This window comes from Podarcis liolepis (genome assembly GCF_965112155.1).
Source record: "Podarcis liolepis genome assembly, chromosome: 9".
Classification (NCBI taxonomy): domain Eukaryota; kingdom Metazoa; phylum Chordata; class Lepidosauria; order Squamata; family Lacertidae; genus Podarcis; species Podarcis liolepis.
The window spans coordinates 54,188,157-54,205,463 of NC_139564.1; the positions used below are offsets into that span (position 1 = coordinate 54,188,157).

General features: G+C 41.7%; 1 protein-coding gene across 5 annotated transcripts in view; it reads left to right on the top strand.

The window, feature by feature from the left end:
- PDGFRA (platelet derived growth factor receptor alpha) overlaps window positions 1-17,307 on the top strand; it is a 55,361-nt gene that overhangs the window by 32,161 nt on the left and 5,893 nt on the right. For all 5 annotated transcript variants that reach the window (XM_083459817.1, XM_083459818.1, XM_083459815.1 and 2 more), the window contains exons 10-22: window positions 289-482; window positions 2,042-2,136; window positions 2,232-2,364; window positions 5,226-5,330; window positions 7,679-7,789; window positions 8,495-8,648; window positions 9,712-9,878; window positions 12,615-12,730; window positions 13,005-13,127; window positions 14,034-14,145; window positions 14,874-14,973; window positions 16,163-16,268; window positions 16,850-17,085. In XM_083459817.1, the coding sequence (XP_083315943.1) occupies window positions 289-482; window positions 2,042-2,136; window positions 2,232-2,364; window positions 5,226-5,330; window positions 7,679-7,789; window positions 8,495-8,648; window positions 9,712-9,878; window positions 12,615-12,730; window positions 13,005-13,127; window positions 14,034-14,145; window positions 14,874-14,973; window positions 16,163-16,268; window positions 16,850-17,085 (1,752 nt within the window). The remainder of the gene's footprint in view (window positions 1-288; window positions 483-2,041; window positions 2,137-2,231; window positions 2,365-5,225; window positions 5,331-7,678; window positions 7,790-8,494; window positions 8,649-9,711; window positions 9,879-12,614; window positions 12,731-13,004; window positions 13,128-14,033; window positions 14,146-14,873; window positions 14,974-16,162; window positions 16,269-16,849; window positions 17,086-17,307) is intronic.

Below are 17,307 nucleotides of genomic sequence, written 5' to 3' on the forward strand. Positions count from 1 at the left end.
AGAGAGAGAGTTTGCAAGAGGTTAGGGGGTCGAAAGCTTGGTTGGTTGTGTCCAGTTGACATTTCTAAGGCAATGTGTCTTTATACAAGGGGTTGCCAATGTTTTGGACTTCATTTCACCACATCCCTGATAATTGGTCATGCTGGCTAGGGCTGATGTGAGATTGAGTCCAAAACAACACACTGGGTACCCACTGATGTATGTATACAAAGTTGTTTGCTCATTGAGCAATTCTCAATAAAAGAGAAGTGTTTGGTAATCCTCATTTATATCTATACTTCTCTTCAGGTGTAGTAATGACACCTCGTGGACCTTCCTGACGAACAATATCTCAGATATCACCATGGAGACTCACCTTGATCAGAAAAACATGGTAAAAAGCCAGGTGACCTTTCAGAAGGTGGAAGAAACACTGGCTGTTCGCTGTATGGCGAGGAATGACCTTGGAACTGTGGCACGGGAACTGAAGCTTGTGGCTCCCAGTGAGTAAACATGGTATATGGTTGGCACAGCTGCTATTGGCTCTATCTCCTTAAAAGGGACCCAAGGAGTCATGAAAAAAATTATGCTGTGTGGATGTGATCTCAGCAGTGGCGTAGCGTGGGTTGTCAGCACCCGGGGCAAGGCAAGTAATTTGCGCCCCCTAACCCGTGGATTTTAGAGAGCTGCGAGTGCGAGCGCCCCCCCCCAGATGTTGCGCCCGGTGCGGCCGGCCCCCCTGCACCCCCCACGCTACGCCACTGGATCTCAGACCTTTTAACATGGTGGTGCCCTCAGGGCAGCACTTTAGCTCAGAAGTCCAGGGCTTCACTCTGCAATGAGAAGGAAGCTCCTCAAATGCAGTGAGGCAGGCTTCACACATTTTAAAGTGAGTGAATGGATACAAATTGCCATCTCAAAGACCACATGATAGAATGATTAAGTCCAGAGTGTAAAATTACCTAGCTGCACCACTGTTTTAACAACCAGATAATATTGAAAACCACAGTCTTGCATGATTTACTGCATCTTTTGCATTTACCATCCTGGTGCCTCCAATCTATATTCTGATGGCTTGAGCAAGATATGCAATATTGTTTGTCTGGTGTGAAGCTGTTTAGAAATATTTTCCATTCTGCCATACCCGAGATCACAGAAGCCACTCCAAATAATTCCCCTTAGTTATTTGCATTTTTGTGCTCAAGGGCCTCCAAGCAACTGGCACGGTAAAAATAAAATAAAAGGGCATTAAAATCAGGTAAAAGCCGCAATGAACAAAGAACTAAAATACTCATATGACAATATATTGAAAAGGAAGAAGTCCTACCCATTTAAAGAACATGCCTATTCAATATATATATAAGTATAATGGTATGTATATTAATATCCTGAGTGGGCCGAACCTGTATTTGCTTAAATAATTCTTAGAATATTGGAAACAGGAGTTGATGGAGAGTTGTGTGAAATATGGAGCCTTCTCTTCTCCGTCACACTTATGCCCCCCTCCAACTTAACTATAGTTGAACCCACAAAGAAAGGGTGTGTGAGAGGAATTTACAGAGGAAATAGTGGTATCATATGGATCTTTAATCTCAAGGAAGACAGGAAACAGCAACTGGTAATTAAAAGATGGATGCATACAAATCAAAAGGAGGGCATAATTCAGCTAGAGTTAAGGAGTTTTAATTTCCTTTGATTTCAGTGGGAAAGACTTAAGGCATGCACAAAACTGATTTATCAGAAGTCCATTGAGTTGAAAGGGATTTACTTTGAGATAACTGTGTATAAGGAAATCCCATTGAACACAGCTGGACTTACTTTTGAGTAAGCATGCGTAGGGTTGCACTTCACTGCTCATGCTTAATTCTATGGGATTTTCTGCCTGTTATGCCAAAATAACCAGGCCAGACTTGGATACTACACACCTTGAATGAGGAAGAAGCACAATTTAGTGTACTGTCCCAAGCCTGCCTGGGATCATGGCCACCATGACTGCTTTTGAAAGTAAGCGCCTGCTGGCGAGAGAAATAAACCTCAACTACACATTTCCTTTCTCCTACAGCTTTACAATCAGAATTGACGGTGGCTGCTGCAGTCCTAGTGTTGCTCGTAATTGTAATAATTTCGCTGATTGTCCTGGTAATCATATGGAAGCAGGTAATGTAGAAACACACTTCTTTAAAACTGTCTCCATTCACGTGTTCAGTAGGGATGAGCTTAACATGCTCCGTTCCATTCCTTGTGCGCTCCAGAAACCAAGATATGAAATAAGATGGAGAGTCATCGAGTCCATCAGCCCGGATGGACATGAATACATTTATGTGGACCCTATGCAGCTGCCATATGACTCAAGATGGGAATTTCCACGAGATGGATTAGTACTAGGTAAGAGCCTCTTGATGCTACAGAGATAGCAGCATTCATTTCATGTAGAATGTTAGTATCATTGTTAGCAATGTTGCATAACCATTGAGAAAGGAAAAGCTTTGACTGTGCGGCTAATAGCAAGCTCCTTCTCTGCATGCAAATTCTTAATGTAGCCAAAATGGCACCATCCATGTGCAAGAGGGAGCTATCAGCAGGCTTGGGAGAGCCCCATATTCTGCATAAGGGCACAGCTGGCTGGAACCCTGAAAGGAGCAGCCCACACTGCAGTGGACATTTTGGGTGCTGTGATCTTGCATGCTGTTGGGCTGTGTCTAGTCGCCAAAAGGTGCTTTGGGGGGGCTAGAGTGTGACACAGGCAATGCAACTTGTCCAGAAACGTGTCCCCGAAGACATGGGTCCCGGTTTCGGGTCCGCAAAAGTTGGACAGTATGACATCATCATTTACTGAAAAGCCACAGCCAATTGATTTGTTTCAACCCTTTAACTTTGTTTCAACCTCTAATTTGCTTACAATGTGTTGTATATGCAGGCATTGTGGGCCGAAGTCAGGCTGTATGCATGCAATGCAGGCCTAGGCGTTCAGGTCTCCTGGAGCTCAAGAGCTTCATCTGCATAACAAAAGACCAAGAGGGTTCTAAAACCCATCAATGACATTGTTAGTATCTGGCAGGCAGCCAACCCCTGCTGAGATAGGGCCAGTGTTGTGATTCGCCAATTGCAGCATTACGGCAATTTATCACAGGTGGTGTGTGTATTTTGCCTGGGCCGGCTTAAGGTATATACAGTGGTACCTTGGGTTAAGTTCTTAATTTGTTCCGGAGGTCTGTTCTTAACCTGAAACCATTCTTAACCTGAAGCACCACTTTAGCTAATTGGGCATCCTGCTGCTGCCGTGCCGCCGGAGCATGATTTCTGTTCTCATCCTGAAGCAAAGTTCTTCACCTGAGGTACTATTTATGTGTTAGCGGAGTCTGTAACCTGAAGCGTATGTAACCTGAAGCGTATGTAACCCGAGGTACCACTGTATACCAGGCCAAGAACCCTGTTTGTCATTCTTGCTTCTGATGTTCCAATAAATCCTTTCTGAGCTGAATCTTGGTCTTCGGTCATACCCAAACTATTGAGAGTGGAGGAACGCTCATGGTTAATTATGAGTTATGCATATGAAGAAGGTTGGTTTCATCCTAGCCAGGCATCACCAGAGGCCAGCCCTGGAACTGGCTTTCAGTGCTAGGAGTTCAGCCATGGGACATGCAAAACAGTGCCTGTCATTGTGCGCAGAGGGCCCTTCAAAAAGATAAACTGTGGCCTGCAGAGACAAGCTGTGGATGGAATCATCTGATTCCTGACATTCATGTTGTAAACACCTGGTAAACAAGTCTTTTATCCAAATGAATGCGCGCGAGTGCAAATAGGAGGCCTACTAATAAATCCCTGACGTCCAGGAAGTTCTCCCACCTACCCTACACATACGGATCAGAGGTGTGGGCAGAGCAGGAAGTTTTTCTCATGTTGAATATATATACAGCCATGACACGGAGTAGAGTGGGCACTGGATGATGACTAGAGCGAGCCACACCAGCAAATGTTTATGAGAAGCTGCATCCTGCCATGTGGTCCACAGACCTCAAGTCACAAAAGGCCTTTGGGGGTTTGGTGGAAGCTCAACATGTTGGCGTGGGTTTGACATGTTATAGGAAGCTTTCTTCATCCTGGCTATATCACAAGAAGCCAGATCAAAGTTTTGTTGAACTGCAAGAATTTCCTTGTGGGATTTTCAGAAATGGACCTGACCATGCTTGCACTTTAATGGGGGAAATATTAGGTCAAGCTTCTCTCCGAATCATCTCTGAATTTTCAGACAGGTTCTAACAGTTGCATTAAAATCCCTGAATTGTGACACAGGTTTGAAGAGCCTTGAGTACACATGCACAATGGACAGTTTTAATAATTCCCATAATCTCATTTGGCCGTACAAGTCTGGGACTAGTGTTGAGACTGATTAAAGTTTTCGTAGAACACAGAAAGCCAGAAGGGGAAATGGGTTGCAGGTGGTATAATAATTGAGAAGGACCACAACTTTTGCTAAGTGAGAGAGCCCCAATCTGTCAGTCTGAAAAAGCTGTCCACCTATTTTCAGAGGTTTCTCTGTAACCATGAGGTGCATAAACTTGCTCTTTTAAATGAAACTGGAGGTGTTGAGGACCCTGTAGAAACTGCTAGGACAGATCTTTCTTGCAAATACAAAGTCTTACGAAATCAGTTTAAACTTCTATGTTTTCAGCCAGACTGAATTGTCAGCTAACTGGAATTTGTAGCTGTTCAGGGTGCTACCATGTCTTTGTTATAGACTGTTAGACTAATCTCCTCATTGAGGGATCCCTGAACTGCTTCATTTCTTGGGACATGTTTTGAAAACCACTGCTCTGAAGACTCAAATGTAGCCCAGTTTAAGCAAAGCATTCAATGCCATATTGCTGGGATGAGATAAACCAAACTGCATTTGACTGACCAAAGCTGTTTGCTTATAAATGATTTACTCTAGAACAATGCTATTAATGTCAATGGAGTCGTCTTGGAATCATGACGTTGTAAGGCTGTAGAAGAAATGGGTTCAGTCTAAGAAATGGGTGTCAGAACTCTGATACATTCTCATGTGAGTAGGTATCTCCCATTCATTCAGTTGGAGGAACTGGCTCATCATGTGTTAATGGGTTTTTAGAAATCAGATGGACAAAGGAACACACTCTCCCACTCTCAAATGTATGCCAGCAGCAGGATCTCAAGAATGCTAGAAGCTGTGAAATAAGATATGATAGGTTGCCTCTCAGTAATTAGCAACACTCTGTTGTTTACAGGACGAATCCTTGGCTCTGGAGCTTTTGGGAAAGTAGTTGAAGGAACTGCTTATGGATTAAGCCGGTCACAGCCTGTGATGAAGGTGGCTGTGAAAATGTTGAAGCGTAAGTGTTTCTTCAGGTTGTAAGTACTCCAATCCATCTCTCTGGCTCATCTCAAATCGTGAGAATGGCTGAATTAGAACTTAAAAGCAAAATTAATGGGCATGATATTTACCATGACAGTTTTCCTTCTGGATGCTTTTGATTCCATCAAGTTGTGTCTGCTTTTATGCCTTTATTGCCACTGTGCCCATTCCGCTGCTTCAATCTGTGGAGATGGCACTGTGAAATGTACCACATTCCGTAGCTGTGAGAAATTGATATTTTAGTGTGGTGGCACTTTGGTGCTCCCTTCCTAATGACATTTCATTGTACACTTTTTGGCACCTGCTTAAAACATTTTTGTTTAGGGAAACCTACCCAAAAATGTTCGTGTTGATGTGCTTTAATATTTTAAACACTTGTAATGGTTTTTTAAACTGCTTTATTGATAATTTTAATATTTCTTGTAAATGACTTGGACGTTTTACTACAATCAAGTGTTGTGTAAACCTGGTTTAGGCCCGGTTCTGGCACAGAAACTGTTTTGGTCAGCCTGAAAGCATCATATGAGACCCTTCTTTGAGTGGTCCCCTCCATGAGATGTCTGGAGGACATCAGAACAGGCCTTTTCTACAGTGGCTTCCCAGTTGCAGAATGCTCTCCTTAGGGAGTCTCACCTGGTGCCTTCATTACATATCTTTTGGCACCAGGTGATAACATTACTCAGTAACCAGGCCTTGGGCTGATTAAACATTCCATGACCAAAGAACCAGTTGCCCTCCATCTGTTGTTGGATTCCAACTCCCATCAGGAACTATGGGATGTGCAGCAGAATCTGAAGGACCACTGGTTCCCTTGCCCTTGACATATTCTGCAATACTTAGCATGATAATGTTATTCATTGTTTCAAAGCAATGCTTCAGTTCTGAGCACATTTGCTTGGAATGGAAGTAGATTCAATTGATTTCAACAGAACTAACCCCAAAGTGAATGGGTGGAATTCAAAGCACCCCCTGAGGCATTTGTAAGAAAGTCATGCATGCTACTGGAGTGGGTGTCGCTGTCTTGAAACTCCCGTAACAAGCGATCAGAAGCTTCCCTTCACTGTGGGAGGCAAACTCAGTTAAGACTACAAAGCACACTTCTGTCTTCATGCATGACTTACTTATACACACATGCGCAGCTCCTTCGGAACTTGTCCACGATGCTTAGAATCATCAGAAGCTGTGATTGTCAGAGACCTTAATGCTAGAAGTTGCCAGGGATAAAGCCAATGGGTCTACTTCAAAGGTATGCCTTTATAGGACCAGAATACAAGCTACTACTCATGGTGGCTATATGTTTCCCAAAGGCATGTGGTTGACCAGGGGCGAAACTAGGCTTTATTTCACCTTGGTCAAAGACCCAGTTTGGCATCACGCTCACACACTTTTGCGTACACACATACACACAAGATGGGAGCCTCTGGAGGCTTCACCCGGGGCAAAAAACTTACCCTCCGTAGCTACAGTACTGTGAGAAACAGGATCATGGTCTAGATAGGCCTTTAGTTTGATCCAACAGGGCTCTTCTCACGTTCTTAAGACTTTTACTTAGTTGACATTTCTTTAAGTTAATAGTAAATAGCAAGTTTCACCATCTGTGCCCACTTCTTGTGCAAGTGAATCCTATAAATAAATGGAAGGGTTTGTTGTGGGCTGCTGCTGTGCACTCTGGCTAAGGAAAAGGCGAGAGCTTTGATAGAAACGAAAAAAATAAAATTAGCGTTCAGCGTGATTTTGAGTTTCTGTGCTGTTCCTCCCAACCCCATAACATTTTAATGAAACCCTGAGGTTGCAATGTTTGACACGGGTAGTAGCAGAACAGAGAACAATCTGTAACTAAAAAAATGTGAAGCTGGTATAAAATGGTGCCAATTAAACCAAACCAGACTGAACCCAAGCAAGTTCAAATTGGTTTATCTTGAAATTAGGCTCATGTTAACATAAGCTGATTCAGAAATTGACCCAGTTTGATGAATTAAAAATGAATCATCATACAAGTGCACCATTGTTTGTTTGTTATACAATACATGCCTTCTAGTTGAGAAACCAATCATTTTAGGCTGCAATGCTATACTCATTTACCTGAGAGTAAGTCTCATTGAACTGAGTACAAGATCCATAGGTTCTACTGTCTATGTATAATTATTTTATTTCCCAGCAGCTTTTACCCCTGACAATACTTTTTCCTCACAAAAACCTGATCACAATTCCATAATTAGCAGCATGTTACTGTAATGATGTATAATCTTATCACTTTATTATCCTTTGTATGTTATCTGTTCAATATAAATTCTAATTAGCTGCTCTGTTCATTTTTTCCAACAGCCACTGCGAGATCCAGTGAAAAGCAGGCTCTTATGTCTGAATTAAAGATAATGACCCATCTTGGACCCCACTTGAACATAGTGAACTTGTTAGGAGCTTGTACGAAGTCAGGTAGGTTTGGTTAAGAGTCTTCTCACACCGTTGAAATAAGGAACTGAGTGGCTCCTTGATGTTTGCTTGATCTCACTGACCTAGTATTCAGACAGGGAGGCAGACTCCATAATTTGCCAGGTCAAAAGGTAGCTACTAGACTAGATGGCTGCTGAGAGTCATTCCACCGTAATTGATCTATACTTATTTGCCCACATCGTATAAACATCTGCCTGCTGTAGCCATCATAGCATCTAGGTTATCAGGCCTACACAATCTGTGACCCACCAAGAATGATTAGCCCTTGATGGAAGCCCTTGATGGACCTTAAAAACAGCAGGGTTCTTGTATATCTGGCGTGTCACAATTCACAGCAGATGGGACACGAATTGCAAAGGCCTTATTCAGATTGTCAAGCCTTCAGGACAGGGTTTTATAGGTGTCAATGCAGGAAAGCTCAGACCATAGCTGGGAATTAATTAAAATGCATTTCCTGGCTCCAGGATTTGGAGGGCCCTCAGGCAAGGACCCTCAACAGCCTGCTTTAATCTCAGAAGGTGGGGCGTGCACCCCAGGAATTCTCTCAGGCCATCTCTGAGACAGTGGGAGAGTGAGCTTCTTGCTGATATTAGACCTGACCTCACCATTCTGTGGAGATGACCCTGGCAAGAGGCTAAGCGTTTTGATTCTTTTTTTTTTTTGCCCTTCTTATCCCACCTCCGTCAGGTCCAATTTATATCATAACAGAATATTGCTTTTATGGAGACTTGGTGAACTACCTGCATAAAAATAGGGACAACTATCTGAATCGACATCCCGAAAAGCCCAAGAAAGACCTGGACATCTTTGGGATGAACTCAGCTGATGAAAGTACTAGGAGGTAGGGTTTATTTTTCAGGTTTGGAAATGGTTCTTTCTTTGGGTAAGTTTCATAGAATTGGGAAGTGGGGCGCAGTAGGTCATGTACCTTTTGTGATGGCAAGAAAGTTGAATCTGATGTGAAATTAGGGGGGCATTTTGCCCAATATTAATGGGGGGGGGCAGTGAAATTGTCCAGCAGTTTTTCACAGAATTCCCTCCCCCTGGAAAATGTTGGTTTGTTTAATGTTGAATGAAACACTATTGTGGGTTCATGTTGGAGGATGAAATGGGCTGAGGAGAACTGGAAGGTGTAGACATTGAACCCACTTAGTCTTCAACTAAGTTTTACTCATAATAGACCTATTGAAATTAACTAATATGGCGAAATGAGGTCTATTAATTTCAGTAGGTCTGCTCTGAGTAAATACCAATTTCCTGACAACAGTATTAAAGTAGATCCACCTTTGCACCTAGAATAAATCTGCCTTTTCCACCAAATATGCTCCAGAAGAAAGACTGAAATTCTCCAACAATTCAGGTGAAGCTCAAAAAAACAAAGAGTGCTATTCAACTAAGAACAGAACTGTTGAAATTAAGGGACCTAACTTACCCATGAATTTCAGTGGGTCCACTCTGATCAAAACTTAGTCGAATACTACTGGGAAAGTTTTTTAATTTGATAGAAATTTCTTTTCTGAGAAATTTCAGGTCATTCTTAATTTTGAGGGAAAGGATCATATTATAACTACTGTCGTACCTTGGAAGTTGAACGGAATCTGTTCCGGAAGTCCATTCGACTTCCAAAACCAAAGTGTGGCTTCTGATTGGCTACAGGAAGCTCCTGCGGCCAATTGGAAGCCCTGTAAGCCCCGTCGGACATTTGGCTTCCAAAAGAACGTTCAAAAACCGGAACACTCACTTCCGGATTTCGATCGTTTGGGAGCCGATTTGTTCAGGAGCCAAGGCATTTGAGATCCAAGGTACGACTGTATATCTACTCTGTTTTATGAGTAGAGATGAATGTGGCACAAATCCCCACCGTAAACTTATTTCTCTGTGTTGCTGTTATGCTTTCATTCCAGCTATGTAATCCTATCCTTTGAAAACAATGGCGAATATATGGATATGAAACAAGCAGAGACGATGCAGTATGTGCCGATGCTAGAAAGGAAAGACAGATCGAAATATTCTGACATCCAAAGGTCATTGTATGATAGGCCTGCTTCGTATAAGAAAAAATATGTGTCAGGTAAGTTAAGGTGCATTTCTAATATAAGCCTAATATTCTGCCGTAATCCCAAGTAGTCATGGAAAGCTTCCCACATGATACACCACTTATTTTTATCTGCTTTTTAAGTGAGATGCTGAGCTGAGTTTGATTATTTAATGGTTTCCTGCTGCTAGTTTTTACATTGTTTCCCTCTTCGCTGATTTTTTTATGGGCGTGTGGAGCTGGTCCATGCCATTATTTAGGCAGCTGGTTTAGTTCTATTGTAATGAGGTGTTTCTGTTTTCATGCTTTTACTATGTATGCAAGTTCCCATGGGGAAGCTTTGCCCTGAAAGACAGCACAGAGGGGCAGGGGGAGGAAATAAATAAATATAAATACATCCTCTCAAAGTAGAATGCCCTTGTAATGTTTCTGTGACAACTGCATTTAGCCAGTACTGCTATTTTATTGATTCCTCTTGCATAAAGTTGTAGCTCACGTTTAGCTTGTTGTGAAAGGCGTCTTTATTCAGACTTTGCTTTGGTTCCTTTGGTTCCTCAAAACTGAAAACTTTGACACAGAAAATAAATCATTAGATTATTATTTCCATTATTCTAAATAAGCAGAGTCCAAAAGTAAACTGAGTTGTTGTGGGTAGTGATGGAGGAGATATTTGATTTGGTTCACGTTGAAAGGTGGATTTTTGTACCCAGTATAAAATTACAAGTTCACAAGGTAAGATAAAACATGGGGGGAAATTGTTAAGATATACCCATGTAAAAAAATAAAAAATAAAAATCTTATAAACATTACATGATTGTTATTGTATTTTAACAATATTTGGAAATCATTTTTTATAAACACTGCATTAGGTTAAGTTTAGGATAAGTACAATAACAAACACAGCCAACCTTCCAAATTCACACTGAATTTTGCAGTGCAATTCTCCCACCAAGTAATGCACACGATAATGCATGTACTGGGGTAAATGTGCATATAAATGCACATATTACTGAAAATAACATAAACAATGCATATGTATATTGGGCAAAATTCCATTAAAAAATGTGTATATTGGGAGAAATTTGCAATAAATGTTGATGGAATTTCAGGAGGCCCTTTTAAAAAAAGAATCACAAACTGATGTGGAATTGGAAAAATGAGAAATCAAAATTGATATATTCGCCTGGCCCTAGTTGCGGACCCCTTGCAACTCGCCCTGCCAAATATACTTGAAAACCTGAAAGAAGATAGGTTTTACAAGGAGAAGAAAACTTGAACTATGGGTTTCTGCAAGCGGAATCAATGAATGGGCCTATATCTCAGTTGCGGGAGTGGGTGACAGGGCAGCGCGGCAGGGCTTACTCGACCTCCAGTTGGTTAAGTTGCTATTGCTTCCTTAAGAGGTAGAGGGAGGCAGTAGGTTCGCTATACCTGTGTGCAAAAACATTGGTGAAGATCCATAAATAAAAATGCTGCAGGAATTCAGAGATCCTCTGAAAGTAGACTGCTCCTTTCACCTTGCCACCACCACACAGCACCATAATGACCATTCTTGCAGATGTGAAGGAAGTTGGTCGGCGGAATGGTACCAAATTATTATTATACCTAGTAAAAAGCCAGTGTCATACGTGGCACTTGTAGTAGCTTTGATACCTTTCTGGATTCAGCAGAAGTTTGAGCCATTTGGCTGGGCTATTTGTTAGGGATTCATTTCCAGCAGCCTCACTGCCCTCATATAGAACACTCCCAAATGATTTGTAGAGTATTAAATTGAGGGTTAGGAAAGGCCCATATGGCTAACTCATCCCTTTTACTGTCCTTTGACTAAGAAATCTGATCTGCGGCATTCAAAACAGGTTGGGTCACTCCTGGCTTGTGGTCTCAGAATCTGAATCTTTTCCAGACCTGGGCTTAAGAGGCTAGTCAACTCTCGTATTTCACTGAGCCAACAGGGTAATTGAATAGCTAGGTTTTAGGCAGTTTGCTGCCATCATTTTCCAGGACAAAAATAAGGATAACTGCTCCTAGAATCACTGGTCTTTGGATGGCACTGAATGGTCCCCATCAAATAGTTAACCAAGGAACATGAGAATTCTGCGGGGCTAGAAGAGACAAAAATGGATGTATATATAAAAAAAGTTGACAAGGCTATGCCATCTCTAAATCATTGCTTTGGGTATAAACCACAACTGGAATAAAGTACAAAAACAAGCTGTATAATATGTAGGTGGCACTTTTTTAATCCTACAATTTCTTGGAAAAAGTCTATAATCAGCGGAGAAAGGACAGCTATATTTGGTTTTTGTACCATTTTTTTTACGGCAGTGTCTATCGCTGATTGATGCAAATGTACAAGAGAGCCGCTTGTTTTGAAGAAATGTTTTGGAAGGAGATGTTGGAGTGCTGGTACCAGGGAAAGCGGAGAAGAATGTCATTGGCTATGTGTAGGAAGACAGCAGCAATGCAAGAAAATACAGTATCTGTTTATTCTCTGATGTCAGGGGCGGTCAGTATGACGCCCTCCAGATGGTGTTGGACTTCAGCTCCTATCATCCTTGACCACTGGCTGATGGAAACTGTAGTTCAGCAACCACAATGGCTGCCCTTGCTCTGCGTAGTTTAAAAACAAACTTTCCCTCAGTTCAAGTGAGTTCCTTGCAAACAGATACGTTCTGGAAAGATGGTGGACTGAAGCAGATTGCCTGTTCGATGTATGCTTTCAATGCACCTTCATGTTTCAGATGGTTTTTTCTTTTCATCTTCCCTACTCAGAACTAGATGTGAAGAACCTCCTCTCCGATGACAATTCAGAAGGCCTCACTTTGTTGGACCTCCTCAGCTTCACTTACCAAGTTGCACGGGGAATGGAATTCTTAGCTTCTAAAAATGTGAGTGTCTAAAAGGAAACAGTGAAGGGATTGCCTAGCTTTAAATGATGTTTGTTTTGTTTGGGGAACTTTTAAAATGTGTTTTATAAAAGAGCAACCTACAGAGTTTTAGAGTTTAGAGTTTTAGGGTTGCAATACTGAATGAATCTATTCCAGGGTATCCCAATTAATCGCTTTTTGTCACACATGCTTTCTGAAGTTCCTTCCAATATGAAATATTACGTGTTCGTATTCTGTGCCTACATTCTACTCATGTAATTTATGCATCCCACAGTGTGTTCACCGTGATTTGGCAGCACGGAATGTCCTTCTGGCTCAAGGAAAAATTGTGAAGATCTGTGACTTTGGTCTGGCTAGAGACATCATGCATGATTCAAACTATGTATCTAAAGGCAGTGTATGTACCTTTACATTTATTACCTTAGACTACATCATTAGAAACCATAAACTAATGCAAACAGTGCTTTGGGATCGTGTGTGTGTGTGTGTGTGTGTGTGTGTGTGTGTGTGTGTGTGTAAAATGAAATTAACTGACATTCAGATAACCCATCCAGTGTCTCCAATCAACCTATTCATGTCAAACACAACCAGCATCAAAGCACTCTTTACACATTACAGAACAGTTGAATTTTGCTGCACAGAATTCCCTTCCTTCTCTGCAGGCAAATTATAGTAATGTATGGTGTGTCTTGTCAGAGCTGCAATTAGAATGGGCAAGATTTGCACAGGACTTCACATTTACTATAGCATAAGAAGCATATAGATTGATGATATATATCTCTCCCCGCCCCCACTTACTTGCCCATCTCATACAAGTTTTCTCAAAACAATTGGAGCATTTTTCAGTATTTGCAAAAAAAAAAATTATCAAACCAGTTATTCCTGGATTAGTTTCTACTCAGAGTCAACAACAACATTTGACTCATTCAGTGGAAGTCAATAGGTTGCATTGGCACTGGTCTCCATAATGACAAAATGCCACGCAAGGCTCATAATCACACTATTTTAAATAATATTACTGGAAATTATTTGAATAAAACCAAAATATGGGAAATTGTATCACCTCTTCAGACAATACTACTGATATGTGGTACTGTAAACCATTTTAAAGTCTCAGTTGTGTTTGGGTGGCCAGGGACAATGTAGGATGCATTTTAATATCTCCATGGATTTTTTTAATGTTGTCACCCATCCCAAGCTTTTGAGATATGCTAAAAATCAAATTAAAATATATTTATTGGTGAACATCTCCTTTTATGATTGTTTTAGTAACTACTCTTATTGATTTTTTATATTCTTGCAGACCTTCCTTCCAGTGAAATGGATGGCACCTGAAAGCATTTTCGACAACCTGTATACAACATTAAGTGATGTCTGGTCTTATGGCATTCTGCTGTGGGAAATATTTTCTCTTGGTAGGCATCCTCATTACTTTGGCTCATAAAAGAATGGAACTTCAATGAATAATTGGAGATCTGCCAATTGTGCTGTGTAGGCATGTGGCTAGAAGCTAGCCAAACCCCTTCAAAATGTTTAAATCCAACGAGAAGACTGACTACAAAGATACATATAGAAAAGCAGAAGGTCATATCCCTAATGAGGCAGAAAGGAACACCATGTTCTCCTGACTAGATGATACCTTGCATATCCTGATTCTTATCCAAACTACAAATGATATAATCCCCCCACTAGACGATGTTTCTTCTAAGAGATGTTTAAGGGCAGGTCTTGGCTTAAACCAAATTTCACCACAGGAGAATAATAGGTTTGGTGCCCCCATTTGTTCAGTATTGTTTTTTTAATTACATTTGTAGCCCCGTTTTATAACTTGGATGCATGGTTTGCAAACATGATTTATCCCTGCTGTTTAAGGTGATCCTGGAACGTAACCCGCACATAGGTTGCAGGCTTACTGTACTTAATTCTTACACCTCACTCACTAACTGACTGGTTGGCTGCCTCACCCTTATGTACATCTGAAAGCTTGACTGAGAATGTTCTAGAAGGTTTGAGGAACATGCAGTTCTCAGAAAATCTTGAAAGGTTCTATATGGTCCTAAACATTCGAAAAACAAATCCATGCATAGAATTTATTTTACTCCAACAAACATTATAACGACATCTATTTCCCCTTGACTTTCAGGTGGGACTCCATATCCTGGCATGATGGTTGATTCTATGTTCTATAATAAAATTAAAAGTGGCTACCGAATGGCAAAACCGGACCATGCTACCAGTGAGGTGTACGTATTCTTTTCATCTCATTCTTCTACAACACCTGAGGGAAATTATGTACAGAGCACTTGGACTGATCTAGAAGCGCCCTCACAGCATTCAATCCAAACATACCTAAACCTCTCCAGGTTTAACTTGGGAACCAAACAGGCACAGCCCTGCAAGTTTGCAGCAGAACCTGGCTGTTTATGATGCTGATTAACTTTCCTCCTACAATGCGTTCCTCTCCCAGGTGATGGGTCTCATCCAGATGGGGATCTAGCCTGAGCAGGGTAGTCAGATGCTAGACTTCTATAAAAGGGAAGCAAGGCAAACTCAAGCACATCCAAATTCAGGTTCCGATAAGACAACAACTAGGAGGACAAGTTTTAGGTAATGTCAAACAGAGATCAGGTTCCATTAAGGCGGGAGTGGGGAACATGTAGCTCTGCAGAGGCTGCCCTGACCATTGACCATACTGGCTGGGTCTGACGGTGTCTAGCTACATCTGGAGGGTCCCAGAGATCTGGTTCTGGTGAAGCAATATCCAAACTCTTCTGGCGAGGGAAGACCAGGGACATAGGAGAAGGCTCAATCATGGCTTCAATGGCAAGCAAATACAGACCGAGGTTTAAATATTTGAGTAACTAGCTCCAGTGGGTTTGAAGGGCTTAGCCAGCTTCAGAAGCTGTTGATTCTGGTGACACCGGGGAGGCAATGGGGTCTGCTAAGGCTTCTGGGCTGGAGTAATCAGAGCTCACAGATGGCAACACAGCCTCCTCAGGCTGGAGAGATGTTGAAGGCATGGGGTCCAGCTCAGATATTCCTTGGCAATGGGACATGAGGCAAGTCTATTTCCCACTACAAAACTTCTTCTGAATCTCCAGCATTGGATCCCAATATCATGCCACAACATCACTCAAAAGTTTCCTTTCTAAAACAAGGTGACAAATATGCAGATAAATGCATGGCTGGTCATGTGGCACTTTTAAGAGTAAAAAAGGATAGACAATCCACCCGAACATGGGGAACGGAGCAAGACTGATGGCTGAGCCAATCTCTAGTTCATCAGTTTGCGCATTTGTCACAGCACCTGCAAAGCTAGGCTTCCTCTATGGCTCTCTTCCCCTTCATTATGTCTGTCTTTATACTGTCATCAATTTGCTTAAATGTCACAAATCATTAAGCTATTCCCTCCCGCCTCAATACTGTTCACAGGTATGACATCATGGTGAAATGCTGGAACAGTGAACCCGAGAAAAGACCTTCTTTTTACCACTTGAGCGAAATAGTTGAGAACCTGTTGCCTGGAGAATACAAGAAGGTTTGTCCTTTTGGAAACTGGGTTGCTTCTAGGATTTCAGAAGAAGACATTGCTTGGTTGTGCCATTGACTCTTGGCTCTTAAGTGGGGTAAATAAAATGTTGTTTCATGATGACACTGCAGAGAATGGTGAAAATGTGGAGACAGAAAACCCCACCATAAGATCCTATTTGATGCTTGACCTATCTCAAGCAGCAGATTTTGAAGGTAGCCTAAGAGGGTGACAAATTGTCAGTCCTATTCCCTCTCTTTTCAGTTTGGCCCTGTAGCTTTCTCTGTCCTGCACCTGATGTCATGTGATGTCAGGACAGGTGGGTGTGGTTTGGGCCTAACCATGCCAGAGGACAAATGGAGAAGCCTAGTGGCCTTAATTAGGCTCACGAAGGTCAGAAGTCCCACCCTACTACCTTAAAAGACGCTTCTGACCCCATGTGACACAAAACACTACTCATGTGCAAAAAAATCATTGAAAGGAAATCATGCCAGGTTCTATAGAGATTTATAAAGATCCTATTTTGTGGAAGTATGGAATGGAGAGCCTTAAACAATTCCAACCAATTTTGTTATATATATATATTTCAGAGCTATGAGAGAATTCACTTGGACTTCTTGAAGAGTGACCATCCCGCTGTCACACGCATGAGAGCGGACTGTGACAACACCTACATTGGAGTCACTTACAAGAATGAAGACAAACTGAAGGACAGGGAGAGTGGATTTGATGAACAAAGACTCAGCGCCGACAGTGGCTACATAATCCCCCTGCCGGATATTGACCCTGTTTCAGAAGACGAGCTCAGCAAAAGGAACAGGCACAGGTACACCTGATTAAAGTTCACTGTGACCTAAATCCCGACATCATTAACCACTAGGGCTGGATGGATCAGTCTATTTCTGTGCCATTATTAATTTTATGTCTGTCACTGTTTTCACATTGATCTGCAACTTAAAAGAATATCTACAACAAAGTACATATTTAAATAATGGTTTCCCACAAAGCATGACAGAGCAGTGTAGTCAGCATCACGTTTGTCATCCCA